Source organism: Entelurus aequoreus, linkage group LG18, assembly GCF_033978785.1.
Source record: "Entelurus aequoreus isolate RoL-2023_Sb linkage group LG18, RoL_Eaeq_v1.1, whole genome shotgun sequence".
Taxonomy (NCBI): domain Eukaryota; kingdom Metazoa; phylum Chordata; class Actinopteri; order Syngnathiformes; family Syngnathidae; genus Entelurus; species Entelurus aequoreus.
Genome location: NC_084748.1, coordinates 2,371,577 through 2,390,444, shown reverse-complemented (window position 1 = coordinate 2,390,444; position 18,868 = coordinate 2,371,577). Strand labels below are relative to the sequence as shown.

General features: G+C 36.9%; 1 protein-coding gene across 13 annotated transcripts in view; it reads right to left on the bottom strand.

Annotated features, from left to right (window-relative positions):
- doc2d (double C2-like domains, delta) overlaps positions 1 to 18,868 on the bottom strand; it is a 240,410-nt gene that overhangs the window by 69,243 nt on the left and 152,299 nt on the right. For all 13 annotated transcript variants that reach the window (XM_062026282.1, XM_062026274.1, XM_062026269.1 and 10 more), the window contains one exon: positions 11,230 to 11,339. In XM_062026282.1, coding sequence (XP_061882266.1) covers positions 11,230 to 11,339 — 110 coding nt within the window. The remainder of the gene's footprint in view (positions 1 to 11,229; positions 11,340 to 18,868) is intronic.

The following is an 18,868-nucleotide window of genomic DNA, read 5'->3' as shown; positions in this document are numbered from 1 at the left end:
TTCTTATGCATATACTTTTTCAAATGTTCTTGTAATCAGACAATATTTTAGGTTTATTAAATGGAATTTTCACTTGACACGTTTTGACTGTCATCTGCAGTCTTCTTCAGAAGTGTCACCTGACCTGTTCTTATAGGCGTGGCCAACCAGGCACACCTGTCAAGTCTACCTGGTTGGCCGCCGCTTGATGGTAAATGGAGGAGAAAGTCCCAGGTATGCTCCCTCATCCCGATTGATGGTTTCCTTAGTTCAGGGGTCGGCAACCCGCGGCTCCGGAGCCGCATGCGGCTCTTTGACCACTCTGATGCGGCTCAGCTGCATACTTGCAGACCCTCCCGGTTTTCCCAGTATACTTAATGACCCCCCCCCCCCCGATTTTTCCAGGAGACTGCCTCTCCTAGAAATCTCCCAGGGCAAATATTATCCTATTTTCACTCTACTTACTTAATCAAGGGTGTGCCCTAATGGCACTGCATTAATTGTCCTCTATAGCATTTACTAACAGCGTGCCAGCCCGGCCACATGTTATATGTTGCTTTTACTTGCACACGTAGGCAACAGCAAGGCATACTTGGTCAACAGCCACACAGCTTACACTGACGGTTGCCGTATAAAACAACTTTAACACTGTTACGTTACAAATATGCGCCACACTGTGAACCCACACCAAAAAAGAATGACAAAAACATTTCTGGAGAACATCCGCACCGTAACACAACACAACAAATACCCAGAATCCCATGCAGCCCTAACTCTTCTGGTCTACATTATACACCCCCGCTACCACCAAACCCCCCCACACATCAACCCCCCCCCCCCTCTCCGTGCGTCGGTTGAGCGGAAGAGTTAGGGCTGCATGGGATTCTGGGTATTTGTTGTGTTGTGTTTATGTTGTGTTACAGTGCAGATGTTCTCCAGAAATGTGTTTGTCATTCTTTTTTGGTGTGGGTTCAAAGTGTGGCGCATATTTGTAACGTAACAGTGTTAAAGTTGTTTTTGTACGGCTACCGTCAGTGTAAGCTGTGTGGCTGTTGAACAAGTATGCCTTGCTGGCACTTACGTGAGCAAGCAAAAGCTGCATTCAACATGTGGCCAAGCAGGTACGTTGTTTGGGCAGGCTGTAGAGGGCGCTAAAAGCAGTGCCAGCACGTCCTGAAATTTGGGAGTCTCCCGGAAAATTGAGAGGGTTGGCAAGAAAGACGCTATCAAGCGCCATTCAATTAAAAATCGCGGGCCGCACTAATATTAAATTTCCTTATTAAGATGCGTGCCGGTGCGTGTGTCAGAGACCCCTGGTTAACATAGCGCAAAGCAATTTAAGCTTTGTATGCGGTGTTTTTCATTTTAAATTTTCAAACATTTTTTTGTGGCTCCCATTATTTTCTTTAATTTGTGAAACTTTCCAAAATGGCTCTTTGAGTGGTAAAGGTTGCCGACCCCTGTCTTAGTTTGATGGCCTCCTTAATCCATCGTTTAAATGTGTTACTTTCTGTGCCGATGATTTTGCCGTTGTCCCGGTCCATGATGTGGATATTTATTTTACAATCATCTGATATGGCTGATTTGAAGATTTTTTGTTTTAGGCTTCTTGTAAACCTTCCAGTTGAGCCAACTCATTATTTCTGACAGCCATAAGGATAAACATTGTTTTTATAGTTGTATTTATTCTTTGGAACTCATTACCACCAGACCAGTGGTTCTTAACCTGGGTTGGATGGAACCCTAGGGGTTCGGTGAGTCGGCCTCAGGGGTTCGGCGGAGGTCAAGACACACCCGACTCATCGTGTAAATACAAACTTCTCCCTATCGGCGTATTACGGGTACGGCAACAGCTGACTGATCTGCAGGTGTGTCATTTGTTGTGAGTTTATGTTGGTTTTGTTGTTTGAACAAGGTGATGTTCATGCACACTTCATTTTGTGCACCAGTCATAAAACATGGTAACACTTTAGTATGGGGAACATATTCACCATTAATTAGTTGCTTATTAACATGCAAATTAGTAACATATTGGCTCTTAACTAGTCATTATTAAATACTTATTAATGCCTTATTCGGCATGGCCTTATTATAACCCTAACTCTCTAACCCTGACCCTGACCCTAACCAAATAACTCTAAATTAAGTCTGTATTACTTAGAATATGTTCCCCTAGTGTCCAAATAACTGTAAATTAAGTCTTTGTTACTTACAATATGTTCCCCATACTAAAGTCAGGGTTTCCCACACATTCATTTATTTGTGGCGGCCCGCCACGAAAGAATGACATCCGCCACAAATTTAAAAAAAAAAAAAAAAAAAAAAAAAAATTTAAAAAAATATATAAATTTTTTTTTTTGTCCTGTCCAGCTTCTCAGGCAAATCATATAGTAGATGTAGATGCCCATATAGGCTGTTCAGATTTACTTTACAAAAGAGAAGTGTAGGATACTTCTCTTGTTGCCTTATTTGTATTTGACTTTATTAAATGTATTTCTATTAGAAACACAACATGTGTATATAACAAAGGGTGCAAAGTCTGCAGGCAGTAGGAAACACATGGTTAAGTGTAGGGAGTAAAACTGATGGCAGTCTAAAGTTCAACATTTTTGGAGCTCTTTGTTCAGTGGATCAGATGTTTGATGAAGCTCTGTGTCTATCTACCACCACTACTGTTTTATGTTTATTTGTTACTGACTGTGGCAGGACACCTGTTTCACTTTATGTTGCTGGTAAATAATATGCTTGTAGTAGTAGGCTAAAGTTAAATTATTTAGTATGCACTAATTAAAGGGGCAGAGCTTTAAGAGACATTTTAGCTTTTATATTTTATAAGATATATTTTTTGTAAGAACCACAATTAATAAATATATTTCAGTGAATAACTTATTGTTCAAATCTGTATATAAATATGTACATAAAGTGTTGTAATTATATTGTAAAATGGATGGATGGATGGACGTTTAAAACAAAACTGTTATTATTAATTAGTAAGTATACATTTTTTGAGCCTTTTTAGAGAAAATCAAATCATTGTAGTAAATTATGCAAATTAATCGATGATGTCATGGTGACCACGCCCATAGCCACGCCCCCACCACCACAGGTATCTTGGCAGTTTATGGGAAACACTGAAAGTGTTACCAAAAACATATAACTTTGTCTTGAATTTGAAAGAAAAAACATTTTATTTTTCACTAAAGAAGGTTTGGGTGAATGCGCATATGAAACTGGTGGAGTTCAGTACCTCCAACAAGGTTAAGAACCACTGCACTAGACTTTTGTAACTTAGACTGAATATCCCTCTTCAAATCTAGACACTTCTTCCTGACTGCTTATTCATTGTACATCTTATCGATTTGTCTTTGTTGTTGTTGTTTTTATCCAATTGATTTTATTGTTTTGAGTTTGTACGGTGTCCTTGAGTGCCCAGAAAGGCGCCTAATAAGTACAATGTATTATTATTATTATTATTATAGACTTTTTGTCAGATACTTCTTAAAGAACATTGATCGGGCTAAATCAGGCGCCCCCACAACCAAATCCGGCTCGCCAAAAGCTTTCAATTTGGCTCGCCAAGCATCACTCGAATAACCAAACCACAGTTTTACGCATAATTTGCTCATAAGTGGTGGAGCTCCATTGTAATCGGCTGTAAGTTCAAAGGGTAATGAGGGTCCAGGCTTAAAATCCCTGGTAGGTTCAATTAGAGCTGGACGATTATGGCAAAAACAGTAATCCTGATTATTTTTTATTTATACTGAAATCAGGATGATTATTCATTTTATTATTTTATTTTATTTTATTTTTATTTTATTTTATTATTTATTTATTTATTTGCACAAAAACTGGACTTTAAATATCATTTAAAAAGCAGATTAAATTAGTAACAATAATAGTGACAACAATACATTTGAATAATAGCAATATAATTGTTAGGTTCAGATGGTCTTGAACCCCAAGATGCAGAGACAGCAGGAAAACATGACTTGTTCATGTCAAAAACAAAGTGAAAGTGCAGCTTGGAAGTGCACAGGCAACACACAATAAGAATCGAGAGTGCAGGGCAGGCCGGTTTAGGAAGGATTCTGACCGCCAAGGTGGAACAGGTGAGTCCAGGTTGCCAATGAGGGTGACAGCGCTCAAGCCAGAAAAAAAAGTGAAGGCAAACAGGAAGTGAAATGAAAATAAAAGCGCAGTAACGGAACTCACTACAGAAATAAAGAAAAATACAAATTAAAGTCCTGAAAGGTCCTGACAGTGATAAAACCAAAAAATGCAGTTTTTCAGTTTTAATGTAGTTTGTTACCTTTAACATTTATTGTAGCACCTAGAGCAGGTCTGGGCAATTATTAGACTCGGGGGCCAGATTTAGATACAAAAGTGTGTCTGGGGGCCGGTATACCTATTTTTAGGAACACTAATACAAAACCTCACAATAATGATTGAAATATAAAATTGTTATGACAGACCGCCTTAAAAAACGGAATGGAATTTGACATTTTTTTTACTGAGACACCCAGAATGTACATGAAAATAAAGAATGTGGGATTTACAATATTAACTATGAATAATAAAACACTGAATATTGACAACATATTTTACAATCAACCAAAACGCAAACAAAAATGCAAAAAACAGTGAAAAAAAACCCCACCTACAATCTGAGATATCTTATAGTGACCATAGTAACTAATTAGATGAGCAGAGTAACTAATTAGATGACCATAGTAAGTAATTAGATGACCATAGTAGCTAATTAGATGACCAGAGTAACTAATTAGATGACCATTGTAAGTAATTAGATGACCAGAGTAACTAATTAGATGACCATAGTAACTAATTAGATGACCATAGTAAGTAATTAGATGACCAGAGTAAGTAATTAGATGACCAGAGTAAGTAATTAGATGACCATAGTAACTCATTAGATGACCATAGTAACTCATTAGATGACCATAGTAAGTAATTAGATGAGCATAGTAAGTAATTAGATGAGCATAGTAAGTAATTAGATGAGCATAGTAACTAATTAGATGAGCACAGTAACTAATTAGATGAGCATAGTAACTAGTATAAGATGCAAATTCCAAGCATGGAAAGACTTAGTATAGTTGAAGATCATTCTAAAAGATGAGTGCACATCATAACGGCAGCTACACTTTACATCTTAAACATCTAAAAACATTATTTGTGAATGTCCGGCGGGCCAGATTGAAAAGCTCAACGAGCCACATGTGGCCTTCATTTGTCCAGGTCTGACATGGAGTGTGTGCTTGTCGTGTCATGAATGAAATGTAATAACATGCAAAGCCCCGGCCCTATGGTTAAGAAGCCGTGCTGTGAATGGTGAAGAAGTGGTAATCAGGGCGTGACCAGCTAATGACCTCGCAGGGTCCACAGAGCCCAGGAGGGTCCCTAGACACAAGCCAACATCTCTGTGGGGGGTGCCCTCCACTCTGCGTGCAATAATGACCACCACGTACTGTATGGCTCTACCAGCGTGGACACACCCACACAGACTTCCACCCTCCTTCCTCACATTCACTCCTTTCCCACTCTCATCCTTTTTCCATGAAATGGATGACCTCATTCATGGCTTCAGTGGTATGCTCTCCATCCTTACTACTTTCCCAGTCTCGCTAGCCACCCCCCCCCCCCCCCCCCCCCCGCTCACTTTCTTCACACATGACAGTGGCTCTACCAGCGCCACCATGCCGCTCCGTCTGTGTCCTTGGACAGAGGTCACACGGCTTTCCTCTCCTTCCAGGGATGCCGTGTGCGTGCGAGAGGGAGAGAGAGAGGAATTTGTGCCTGGTTGTGGGTACCTTTGGTTTTTTTCCCCTGCATTGGTAGCACATGTGGAAGCCCACCACTGCATGGTTGCCCTTGACCACCGTACATGTGTGGCCTTTCCTCAGGAGACACTAAGTCATCATCTGATGTTACGTCTGAAACACACTCCGATTCAGCTCACAGGATGAACAGCTTTACGACTAGGGACGGGTAAATATAAGTATATATGTCATGTAGTAACATTCATAATAACATGTCATATATACATGATGTAAGTATATATGTCATGTAGTAACATTCATAATAACATGTAATATATACATGATGTAAGTATATATGTCATGTAGTAACATTCATAATAACATGTAATATATACATGATGTAAGTATATATGTCATGTAGTAACATTCATAATAACATGTAATATATACATGATGTAAGTATATATGTCATGTAGTAACATTCATAATAACATGTAATATATACATGATGTAAGTATATATGTCATGTAGTAACATTCATAATAACATGTAATATATACATGATGTAAGTATATATGTCATGTAGTAACATTCATAATAACATGTAATATATACATGAAGTAAGTATATATGTCATGTAGTAACATTCATAATAACATGTAATATACACATGATGTAAGTATATATGTCATGTAGTAACATTCATAATAACATGTCATATATACATGATGTAAGTATATATGTCATGTAGTAACATTCATAATAACATGTAATATATACATGATGTAAGTATATATGTCATGTAGTAACATTCATAATAACATGTAAATATACATGATGTAAGTATATATGTCATGTAGTAACATTCATAATAACATGTCATATATACATGATGTAAGTATATATGTCATGTAGTAACATTCATAATAACATGTAATATATACATGATGTAAGTATATATGTCATGTAGTAACATTCATAATAACATGTAATATATACATGATGTAAGTATATATGTCATGTAGTAACATTCATAATAACATGTAATATATACATGATGTAAGTATATATGTCATGTAGTAACATTCATAATAACATGTAATATATACATGATGTAAGTATATATGTCATGTAGTAACATTCATAATAACATGTAATATATACATGAAGTAAGTATATATGTCATGTAGTAACATTCATAATAACATGTAATATACACATGATGTAAGTATATATGTCATGTAGTAACATTCATAATAACATGTCATATATACATGATGTAAGTATATATGTCATGTAGTAACATTCATAATAACATGTAATATATACATGATGTAAGTATATATGTCATGTAGTAACATTCATAATAACATGTAATATATACATGATGTAAGTATATATGTCATGTAGTAACATTCATAATAACATGTAATATATACATGATGTAAGTATATATGTCATGTAGTAACATTCATAATAACATGTAATATTTACGTATTTTGCTCATTTTGAACATTGGGCGGCGTATTAATTTGACGGATGCATCACAACGTTCGTTATTTCCTTCAACAACAACAACAACAACAACAAGAAGAAGACTACTAATCATGACAGACTTCATGAGAGACAACAAAGACTACTTTGGGACAAATGATGATCCAGAAACTAATATTTTTTGAGGCTGAATATAAGGAGGATGATCTACAAGTTTTAGAAGCTAGGTGACAAGCAGATCCAGTAAGTAGCAACATTGCTAAGTGCTAAACAAGAAATACAAATGATGAACATAATAAATCATCACTTACTGTACAATGTCTGCTCTCACTGAGATGCCGACTGATGAAATGTTTAGATCTTCCCGGAAGAATTAATCATAATCCTCATTGAAGGGTTTTTTTTAAAAAAAAAGCATCTTTTCGTGTCTTTCTCGCCATTTACGGGTTTAAGTTGGATGCCAAAGTTGACCAACTTGTGGGTTTATGTCCACAACCTTCTACTATCCAGGTGAGAGGCAGGATTTATAATGTAGAATAACTTTCACCAACACAGAGGCCATGTAGCAGCTCACTATGTCAATATAGCAGCATAAGCTAACTAGCTGTCTGTGATCACAGCACTGCTAAAATAGTTTGTCTGCGTTAGCGCTTATAATAACAATATTGCTAATACTTGTTAATATTCATGTCACATGACGTAAAAGGAGTATTGTTGGCGGTTTTGATTGTTTTTTTATAGGACTTTTTAGGCAGAAACGTGTGCTTCCATTAGCGATATTGTTAGCCACCTCCTGCTTGCCATATTTTATGAATTAGAAAGCACAAAAAAAGAAAAATATATTTGTACTTGTCCTACATAGGGATTGTAAATGATAGGCCAAGTTAGTAACAACAGCAACACAACATGCCTTCATTTGCAAATATGGTTGGCTACTTTTGCACATTTATATCCATACAATACCGATTCCCGGTACCTGGGATATTGCCACTTAATAGTTCTAATTTTGACAATAAAATCTAATTATTTATTTAACATTTATTTATCCATCTATCTATATATTTACTTTTGGGAGGTCGTAAGAAACCGGAACAAATGAAGCAAGGTTGGTTGCATGAACAAAGGCACGCGCAGTCTGGTCACCAAGCACAACAGGAAGTGATCACTGAGCAATGGGAGGGACATGCTAACAGCCAATCAGGTAACAGTATCAACCATCACCAGCTTGCTGTCTTGCTGTTGATTCTCTGCATGGATTGAGAAGAGTCAGCAAAGATGAGTGCTGCAGAGAGCCAAGAAATTGTGGAATAAACAGGAAAAAAGCTGTAAAAAGTGAATAAATTGGGGATAAAACAAGAAAAGTGCTGCAGAAAGCGAAAAAATTGTGGATAAAACAGGAAAAATGCTGCAGAAAGTGAATACATTGTGGATAAAACAGGAAAAAAGCTTCAAAAAGTGAATAAATTGGGGATAAAACAAGAAAAGTGCTGCAGAAAGCTAAGAAATTGTGGATAAAACAGGAAAAATGCTGCAGAAAGTGAATAAATTGTGGATAATACAGGAAAAAAGCTGCAAAAAGTGAATAAATTGAGGATAAAACAAGAAAAGTGCTGCAGAAAGCGAAGAAATTGTGGATAAAACAGGAAAAATGCTGCAGAAAGTGAATAAATTGTGGATAAAACAGGAAAAAAGCTGCAAAAAGTGAATAAATTGTGGATAAAACAAGAAAAGTGCTACAGAAAGCGAAGAAATTGTGGATAAAACAGGAAAAATGCTGCAGAAAGTGAATAAATTGTGGATAAAACAGGAAAAAAGCTGCAAAAAGTGAATAAATTGGGGATAAAACAGGAAAAAAGTGAATAAATTGTGGATAAAACAGGTAAAAAGCTGCAGAAAGTGAATAAATTGTGGATAAAACAGGAAAAAAGCTGCAAAAAGTGAATAAATTGGGGATAAAACAAGAAAAGTGCTGCAGAAAGCGAAAAAATTGTGGATAAAACAGGAAAAATGCTGCAGAAAGTGAATAAATTGGGGATAAAACAGGAAAAAAGTGAATAAATTGGGGATAAAACAAGAAAAGTGCTGCAGAAAGCGAAGAAATTGTGGATAAAATAGGAAAAAAGCTGCAAAAAGTGAATACATTGGGGATAAAACAAGAAAAGTGCTGCAGAAAGCTAAGAAATTGTGGATAAAACAGGAAAAATGCTGCAGAAAGTGAATAAATTGTGGATAAAACAGGAAAAATGGTGCAGAAAGTGAATAAATTGTGGATAAAACAGGAAAAATGGTGCAGAAAGTGAATAAATTGTGGATAAAACAGGAAAAATGGTGCAGAAAGTGAATAAATTGTGGAGAAAACAGGAAACGTGCTGCAGATAGCTAAGTAATTGTGGATAAAACAGGAAAAATGCAGCAGAAACTGAAATAGTGTGGATAAGACAAAAAAAGTGCTGCAGAAAGTGTAGAAATTGTGGATAAAAGAGGAAAAGTGCTGTAGAGAGTGAAGTAATTTTGGATAAAAGAGGAAAAGTGTTGCAGAAAGTGAAGAAGTTGTGGCTAAAAGAGCAAAAGTCCCCTCGACAGTTTATGGCAGTATTTTGGATGTTTTCAAACAGATGTAGTCCTTCACCGTGCTCACCTTTTTTTTCTTTTCAACCCTCGTCCGTTCCCTATTCGGGTACACGGAAACAACAGGTAGGAACTAAAGTGCAGGACTGTATAAAGTAAATAACACAACATAACAAGTTTGCCACATGAATCATTTGGTTCAATAATATCTCAACAATAATTCATGCGTAACAAAAAACTCCTTCAAGGAACCAAAATGTAATGTTGCACACTTCCTGTTTACATTTGCACACTTCCTGTTTACATTTGCACACTTTCTTACATTTTATGAAGCATTTCTTACATTTGTGAGGTTATTGTTAAGTGTTCATTTGGATTTTACAACGTCGTTGACCTTTATTGCTTGTGTGGACTTTCCCTTCTGCCTGCATTCTCATCGGAGGAAAGTTACTTTACAAATTAAAATGTTAACATTTAATATGTTTTTCTCCTGGTCCTTATTTTCCATCCTTCATGAAGAAAAGATGAATAACTGTCAACATGGGGAAATATGTGGTGGTACATACGGCCCCGGCCCTAGGGTAAACGCAAGCCATCCCTAGTTGGGACGAGATGGCAGAGCTCGACCTTGGTACCTGCATGTGGGCAGAGTCCCTGCACACCTGAACACGTGGGGAGAGTCCCTGCACACCTTAACATGCGGGTAGAGTCCCTGCACACCTTAACATGCGGGTAGAGTCCCTGCACGCCTGAACATGTGGGTAGAGTCCCTGCACACCTGAACATGTGGGTAGAGTCCCTGCACACCTGAACACGTGGGGAGAGTCCCTGCACACCTTAACATGCGGGTAGAGTCCCTGCACACCTGAACATGTGGGCAGAGTCCCTGCACACCTTAACACGTGGGTAGAGTCCCTGCACACCTGAACATGTGGGTAGAGTCCCTGCACACCTGAACACACGGGGAGAGTCCCTGCACACCTGAACATGTGGGTAGAGTCCCTGCACACCTGAACACGTGGGTAGAGTCCCTGCACACCTGAACATGTGGGTAGAGTCCCTGCACACCTGAACACACGGGGAGAGTCCCTGCACACCTGAACATGTGGGTAGAGTCCCTGCACACCTGAACATGCGGGTAGAGTCCCGGCACACCTGAACATGTGGGTAGAGTCCCTGCACACCTGAACATGCGGGGAGAGTCCCTGCACACCTTAACATGTGGGGAGAGTCCCTGCACACCTGAACACGCGGGGAGAGTCCCTGCACACCTAAACATGTGGGTAGAGTCCCTGCACACCTGAACATGTGCAGCACTCACAAGAAATGAGCTGTAAAAGCCCGTAGGAAAGGTATAAAAAGGTGTGTCCAGCTCCAGTACAGCTCATGGCCAGCAGGTCTTGTGTCCTACCTGAGAGTCTTGGTGGTCATGTCGGCCGCAGTGATTCCGTGATAGACCAGGGTCTCGTTCCACACGGGGTTGAGGGTGTTCTTCAGGGTCTTGGTGCGTAACTTGTTGGCCTAAGAGAGAGAGTCAGGGGTCAGGCGGGTAATTCATCACATCACAGCAGAAAAAAGGAGAAGGGATTATTAAAAAAATCAAAGAGTGCGAGGGAATAATTGATGTGAGTCCCTGCGGGGATCCTGGACATGTGTTGAGTGAGCGTGAGAGGCCACCAGGTCTCACCTGTGCAGGTGTGTCTGCCTGCCAGTCTAACACGTCTCGCTCACAATGCAAATGGGAATGTTTGTGCACGCAGCAACCGCCATCTCCTCGCCTGCTTGCTGCCGCCTTCCCTGCGCTGGCCTTCAGGAGCTTTTCATGCCGTGGAGGATTTGACCTCAATAACATGATGAGTCTCTTTAATGGCTGCTGGATAATGATGCAGAGTACTTGAAAAACTTTCTTCTCTTCACCTCCTCATTCCACTTGGCGTCATTTTTAAATTTACCGTATTTTCCAGACCATAGGGCGCACCGGATTAAAAGTCAGGTCTATTTTCATACAGAAGGCGCATTAAAGGAGTCATATTATTATTATGATTATTTTATAAGTGTAAAAGACTTCCTTGTGGTCTACATGACATGTAATGCTGCTTCTTTGCTCAAAATGTTGATTAGATGATGTTTTATACGTCATCTTCAACTCACTTTCTGACAGTCTCTTCAGGATGCGCCGTTTTGTGGGCGCTCTTAATTACGTGCCTCCACTTTGACAGCGTCACCTTTGTTGTAGCTGTGTAGCGTGCAAGGACGGGAGTGGAAGAAGTGTCAAAAGATGGCGCTAACTGTTTTAATGACATTCACACTTTACTTCAATAACGGAGCAGCATCTCCTCATCCGTGGCTCACTAGTGCAACAACAACACCCGAAATGTGTCCCGTGAAAAACCGTCCGACTGGAACTTTCTAATAACATTAAGTGATTGTTTTATTATAATTGTATCTCTTGTTTAGCACTTAGCAATATGATGCTTAGTGATTGACTAAAGCTGGGTCTAAAACTTGGAGGTCATCCTCTTTATATTCACCCTCAAAAATATAAGTTCTGGATCATCATTTGTCCCAAAGTAGTCTTTGTTGTCTCTCATGAAGTCTGTCATGATTAGTAGTCTTCTTGTTGTTGTTAATATAGCAAAAGTTGTGATGCATCTGTAAATTTAATACACCGCCCTATGCTTAAAATGATCAAAATACGTAAATATTACACGTTATTATGAATGTTACTACATGACATATATACTTACATCATGTATATATTACATGTTATTATGAATGTTACTACATGACATATATACTTACATCATGTATATATTACATGTTATTATGAATGTTACTACATGACATATATACTTACATCATGTATATATTACATGTTATTATGAATGTTACTACATGACATATATACTTACATCATGTATATATTACATGTTATTATGAATGTTACTACATGACATATATACTTACATCATGTATATATGACATGTTATTATGAATGTTACTACATGACATATATACTTACATCATGTATATATGACATGTTATTATGAATGTTACTACATGACATATATACTTACATCATGTATATATTACATGTTGTTATGAATGTTACTACATGACATATATACTTACGTCATGTATATATTACATGTTATTATGAATGTTACTACATGACATATATACTTACATCATGTATATATTACATGTTATTATGAATGTTACTACATGACATATATACTTACATCATGTATATATTACATGTTATTATGAATGTTACTACATGACATATATACTTACATCATGTATATATTACATGTTATTATGAATGTTACTACATGACATATATACTTACATCATGTATATATGACATGTTATTATGAATGTTACTACATGACATATATACTTACATCATGTATATATTACATGTTATTATGAATGTTACTACATGACATATATACTTACATCATGTATATATTACATGTTATTATGAATGTTACTACATGACATATATACTTACATCATGTATATATTACATGTTATTATGAATGTTACTACATGACATATATACTTACATCATGTATATATGACATGTTATTATGAATGTTACTACATGACATATATACTTACATCATGTATATATGACATGTTATTATGAATGTTACTACATGACATATATACTTACATCATGTATATATTACATGTTGTTATGAATGTTACTACATGACATATATACTTACGTCATGTATATATTACATGTTATTATGAATGTTACTACATGACATATATACTTACATCATGTATATATTACATGTTATTATGAATGTTACTACATGACATATATACTTACATCATGTATATATTACATGTTATTATGAATGTTACTACATGACATATATACTTACATCATGTATATATGACATGTTATTATGAATGTTACTACATGACATATATACTTACATCATGTATATATTACATGTTATTATGAATGTTACTACATGACATATATACTTACATCATGTATATATTACATGTTATTATGCATGTTACTACATGACATATATACTTACATTATGTATATATTACATTTTATTATAAATGATACATATATACTTACATCAGTATATAAAACGTTTAAGAAAGTAGTGTTTTAGAGCACTTTCTAGGTGGAATAGAGCAGTTTATGTCCAATATCCTCAAAATGAATAGTGTTCCTGGCCTGTCACTGAAAAATACTCTCAGATTTAGTTGAAAAAGTGAGTTATGGAGAAGAAAGGTCTGCACCTAGATGGGCTACAACCTCCGTAAGTAACCCTGTCCTATTTGTGTAGACAGCACTTGATAACATATTTCACTGCATGTATATTTCAACAGTACACTCCACTAAATTGCCCGCCCTATGACCGCTCTGCAGCGGCAGCAAAGTCCGTCTGCTGTTCCGTCACATTCCCCTGCTCATGTCTGCGACTGCGAAGATAAACACTCCATCTTTCATCCCTCCCTTCTCTGGGGAGCAGACGCTGAAGCCCCCTGACAACTTCTTTGTCTCTTTTTGAGCCCACGTCCGACTGCTCTGCCTGCACCTGCACGGGACTCTACTCCCTCACCAATAGTCCCACCATCACGTGTCACCGTACACATCCCTACTTCATGGGCTGTCCACGGGATGAGTAGAACAAGCAGCTACATTTTGAACGGCGTTTAAAAAAAGTCTTATTAAAAAACATCAAATGTGCAGTAAAAGAGCAAACAGGCGTAAATCATTTAAGGCAGTGGTCCCCAACCACCGGGCCGCAGGCCGGTACCGGGCCGCGGACCGATTGGTACCGGGCCGCACAAGAAATTAAAAAATATATATATATATATATATATATATATATATATATATATATATATATATATATATATATATATATATATATATATATATATATATTTATTTTTTAAAATCAACATAAAAAACACAATATATATATTATATATCAATATAGATCAATACAGTCCGTAAGCCCACATGATTGTATTTCTTTATGGAAAAAAATAAAAATAAATTTTTTAAATTTTTTTAAATACACCCCCCCGACCCCCCCACCCCACCGGTCTGCAGCTACAAAAAGGTTGGGGATCACTGATTTCAGGAGAAAATGTTACAATTTAGATTCTTGCAGGCAGTTTTTTTCCCTTAAAACTGTCATTGCTGAAAATATATCTGAGGTTGATCTAGAGCAGGGGTCACCAACGTGGTGCCCGCGGGCACCAGGTAGCCCGTAAGGACCAGATGAGTAGCCCGCTGGCCTGTTCTAAAAAATAGCTCAAATAGCAGCACTTACCAGTGAGCTGCCTCTATTTTTTAAATTGTATTTATTTACTAGCAAGCTGGTCTCGCTTTGCCCGACATTTTTAATTCTAAGAGAGACAAAACTCAAATAGAATTTGAAAATCCAAGAAAATATTTCAAAGACTTGGTCTTCACTTGTTTAAATAAATTCATTCATTTTTTTACTTTGCTTCTTATAACTTTCAGAAAGACAATTTTAGATAAAAAATACAACTTTAAAAATGATTTTAGGATTTTTAAACACAAATACCTTTTTACCTTTTAAATTCCTTCCTCTTCTTTCCTGACAATTTAAATCAATGTTCAAGTAAATTTATTTTTTTATTGTAAAGAATAATAAATACATTTTGATTTAATTCTTCATTTTAGCTTCTGTTTTTTCGACGAAGAATATTTGTGAAATATTTCTTCAAACTTATTATGATTAAAATTTAAAAAAAATATTCTGGCAAATCTAGAAAATCTGTAGAATCAAATTTAAATCTTATTTCAAAGTCTTTTTAATTTCTTTTAAAAATGTTGTTCTGGAAAATCTAGAAGAAATAATGATTTGTCTTTGTTAGAAATATAGCTTGGTCCAATTTGTTATATATTCTAACAAAGTGCAGATTGGATTTGAACCTATTTAAAACATGTCATCAAAATTCTAAAATTAATCTTAATCAGGAAAAATGACTAATGATGTTCCATAAATTATTTTTTTAATTTTTTCAAAAAGATTCGAATTAGCTAGTTTTTCTCCTCTTTTTTTCGGTTGAATCTTGAATTTTATAGAGTCGAAATTGAAGATAAACTATGTTTCAAAATTTAATTGTCATTTTTTTCGTGTTTTCTCCTCTTTTAAACCGTTCAATTAAGTGTAAATATCATTAATTATTAATAATAACAGAGTTAAAGGTAAATTGAGCAAATTGGTTATTTCTGGCAATTTATTGAAGTGTGTATCAAACTGGTAGCCCTTCGCATTAATCACTACCCAAGAAGTAGCTCTTGCTTTCAAAAAGGTTGGTGACCCCTGCTGTAGATGTAAAAGGAAGAAAAAAAGATGTAAACCTAAAACTGACTTATTGAATTGCTGTTTATTTTTTGTATTTATTGTTGTTGCTATTATTATTTTACTTGTTGTTAATATATCTGTTGTCCTTTTCAATAATATTTCAGGTTGAGTGTTGGTGCTACAATAAATACTCGTGTTTTCAAACTCATTATACGTGATTCCAATACCAATCCAAAGAATGGTGATTATTATTTCTGCACAATGGCAAGGCCCTCAGTAAAAAGAGTTTAGCCAGTCTGTGCTCGGTGTTTTGTCCAAACATGAACTCCCGCTTCCTACCCGCAGCTCTTTTTTGGAATGGTGTTGTTTTATCTTCACCCCTCCCTCCTACGTCCCTCGTCCTTCCTGTTGTGTGGCCAACATGAATTAGTGCACTCTAAACTTAATTATACACCAAGAAAGCTTATTGTCTTTTGCTGCCTTTTATTCCCGCTCTTACTTCTTCCACTTCGCTGTGTCCGACACACAACACATGTCCCCCGTCCTAAAGTTCCCCTTACAATGGTTCCGGTATTGTCCTGGGACCTGAGAAACCAACACATGACACTTCCCTCCATCTGTCCCTACCACTTATTCCACTTTCATCCCTGGGTCGCCACTTCCTGCAGACCATGCAGGTGTTGGCTGGGTTTCCGTACGTCCTCGGTGGGATTGGAGTAAGTAAGTAGCGCGGCGCGTGACGGACTGAACGATACGGACCGGCGGACTCAGGGCTTGAGTAAATCCTCAGGCGTGGCTCTTGAGGATGCAGCGTGTGCTTTAGGGAACGTGGAGAAGACCTCACTCCATGACAAGCAGGGACGGCCCGTGGCATAGGCCGTATAGGCTAATGCTAAGGGCGCCGTCCATCAGGGGGCGCCACGCCAGGGCCACAAATGTTGGAGGAAAAAAAAAAAAAAGAAAAAAAAGTTGGTACTATTATTTCTAAATAAAAAAAATAATCCCACGTTAATAACAATGCAAAGTAAAGCCTATTTAATAGAAATATTATTTGTTACAACATTACGCCCCCTCCCCCCGCACGGTGCACCCCCTCCCTTCCAGTATCATGAATCTTTTTGGACGTCACCGCATCAAAAAATCAACACAAGATGTCAAAACGGCCAAAACTGTCAGGTGCCCAGGGAAGAAAAAAGAGAAAAGAAGAGGAGAAACGAGAAAAAGACAGAGGTAGCAGGTAGGTAACGTTAGCCTACATGAAATGATTTGTCTGCTACAGAATGTGATAATAACCTGGCTTTTTAGCATTAAGCTAATGTTACATGATTCGGCAATTGCTAATCAATAAATAGCTAGTTCTGTTTTAACGTCGGGTTAATATTGTGGAGGGGGCTAAATTGTCATGGAAAATAATAATGTAACGTTAGGTAATTACAGTACTCCCACCTTACATTCCTCAGGGACATTTGTATTAGATCTTTTAAGCAGGTGTTTTCTGTTGACATTGTTATTGCCTTCTGGTTAGCTAATGTTTGCCCTGCAGGTAATAGTCACTTTTCCACCCCTTTATATATTAGGTATAGTTGTAAGCCTAAAGTTGTTAAAGTGCACATCATTAATGTTAATTAAGCAATATCACATGAGAGGGAATGCTGTTTTTTAATTTGAGCACTGCTGTGATTCGGTTAAAGATAATCATAACATAACATTCTCATATAATATGTTAATTTGCTTTCTTTAAGTAAAAAAAAAAGGTCAAAGACAAAGCTATTCGGTTTCTTGTGAGTATATACACTTCACTGCCGATGTGGGGGGGCGCCACCTAAAATCTTGCCTAGGGCGCCAGATTGGTTAGGGCCAGGCCTGATGACAAGTGTCGTGCCAAATTCTGTATCCCTGAAATGTTCTGTATTCCTGCACAGGGGGGCGGAGCTCTGTGCAGCACTTCCTGTGTTATTAGCCATGTCAATCATACAAAATGTGGATTATTACCATCATGGCTCAAAAATGTTGTTGGTGTAACATGTGACGTAAATGCTTTTGATCATATGTACATGACGTGTTGTGCAAATGACACTAATAACATCCTGTAATAAGGTTTATTATTGACTTCATCTTCTGATAGATGATCAAATAACACCAATATAATGGGAACAAACACTAGAATAGACTCAATTCCATGTTAAAGAATACCTAGGTATTTTATGCGGGAATATGTGTGGCACGTACGTCCCCAGTATGTACCAACATGTGGATTATATCTACACATTGTACACAACTTGTGCATTAGGACTCATGTTATTAATGACAACACAAGTTAGTAGGGGATACATCATATTTCAGCATATTTCTGTGCCGCCATAAAATGTGTCCCCCCTCTATTTTCCTCAATTGATGTACTAACTTCATGTGTTTTATTCTGTAGATCAGGGGTGTCCAAACTTTTTCCACTGAGGGCCGCACACGGAAAAATTAAAGCATGTGGGGGCCATTTGGATATTTTTCATTTTCAAACCATAACAAAATATATGGATTTTTTATTTATTTTACCTTTAGGGGTCCCGGGGACCATAAAGGGTCTCAGTCATTAAAATGTTAAAAATAAGTCAGATTATTATTTATTTTTTTATTATATAACGCTTACAGTAAATCTCTATATCAACTTCAAGTTGATTTAAAGTAATACAAATTTTAAAAAAATGTTTTATGGCTAGTTTT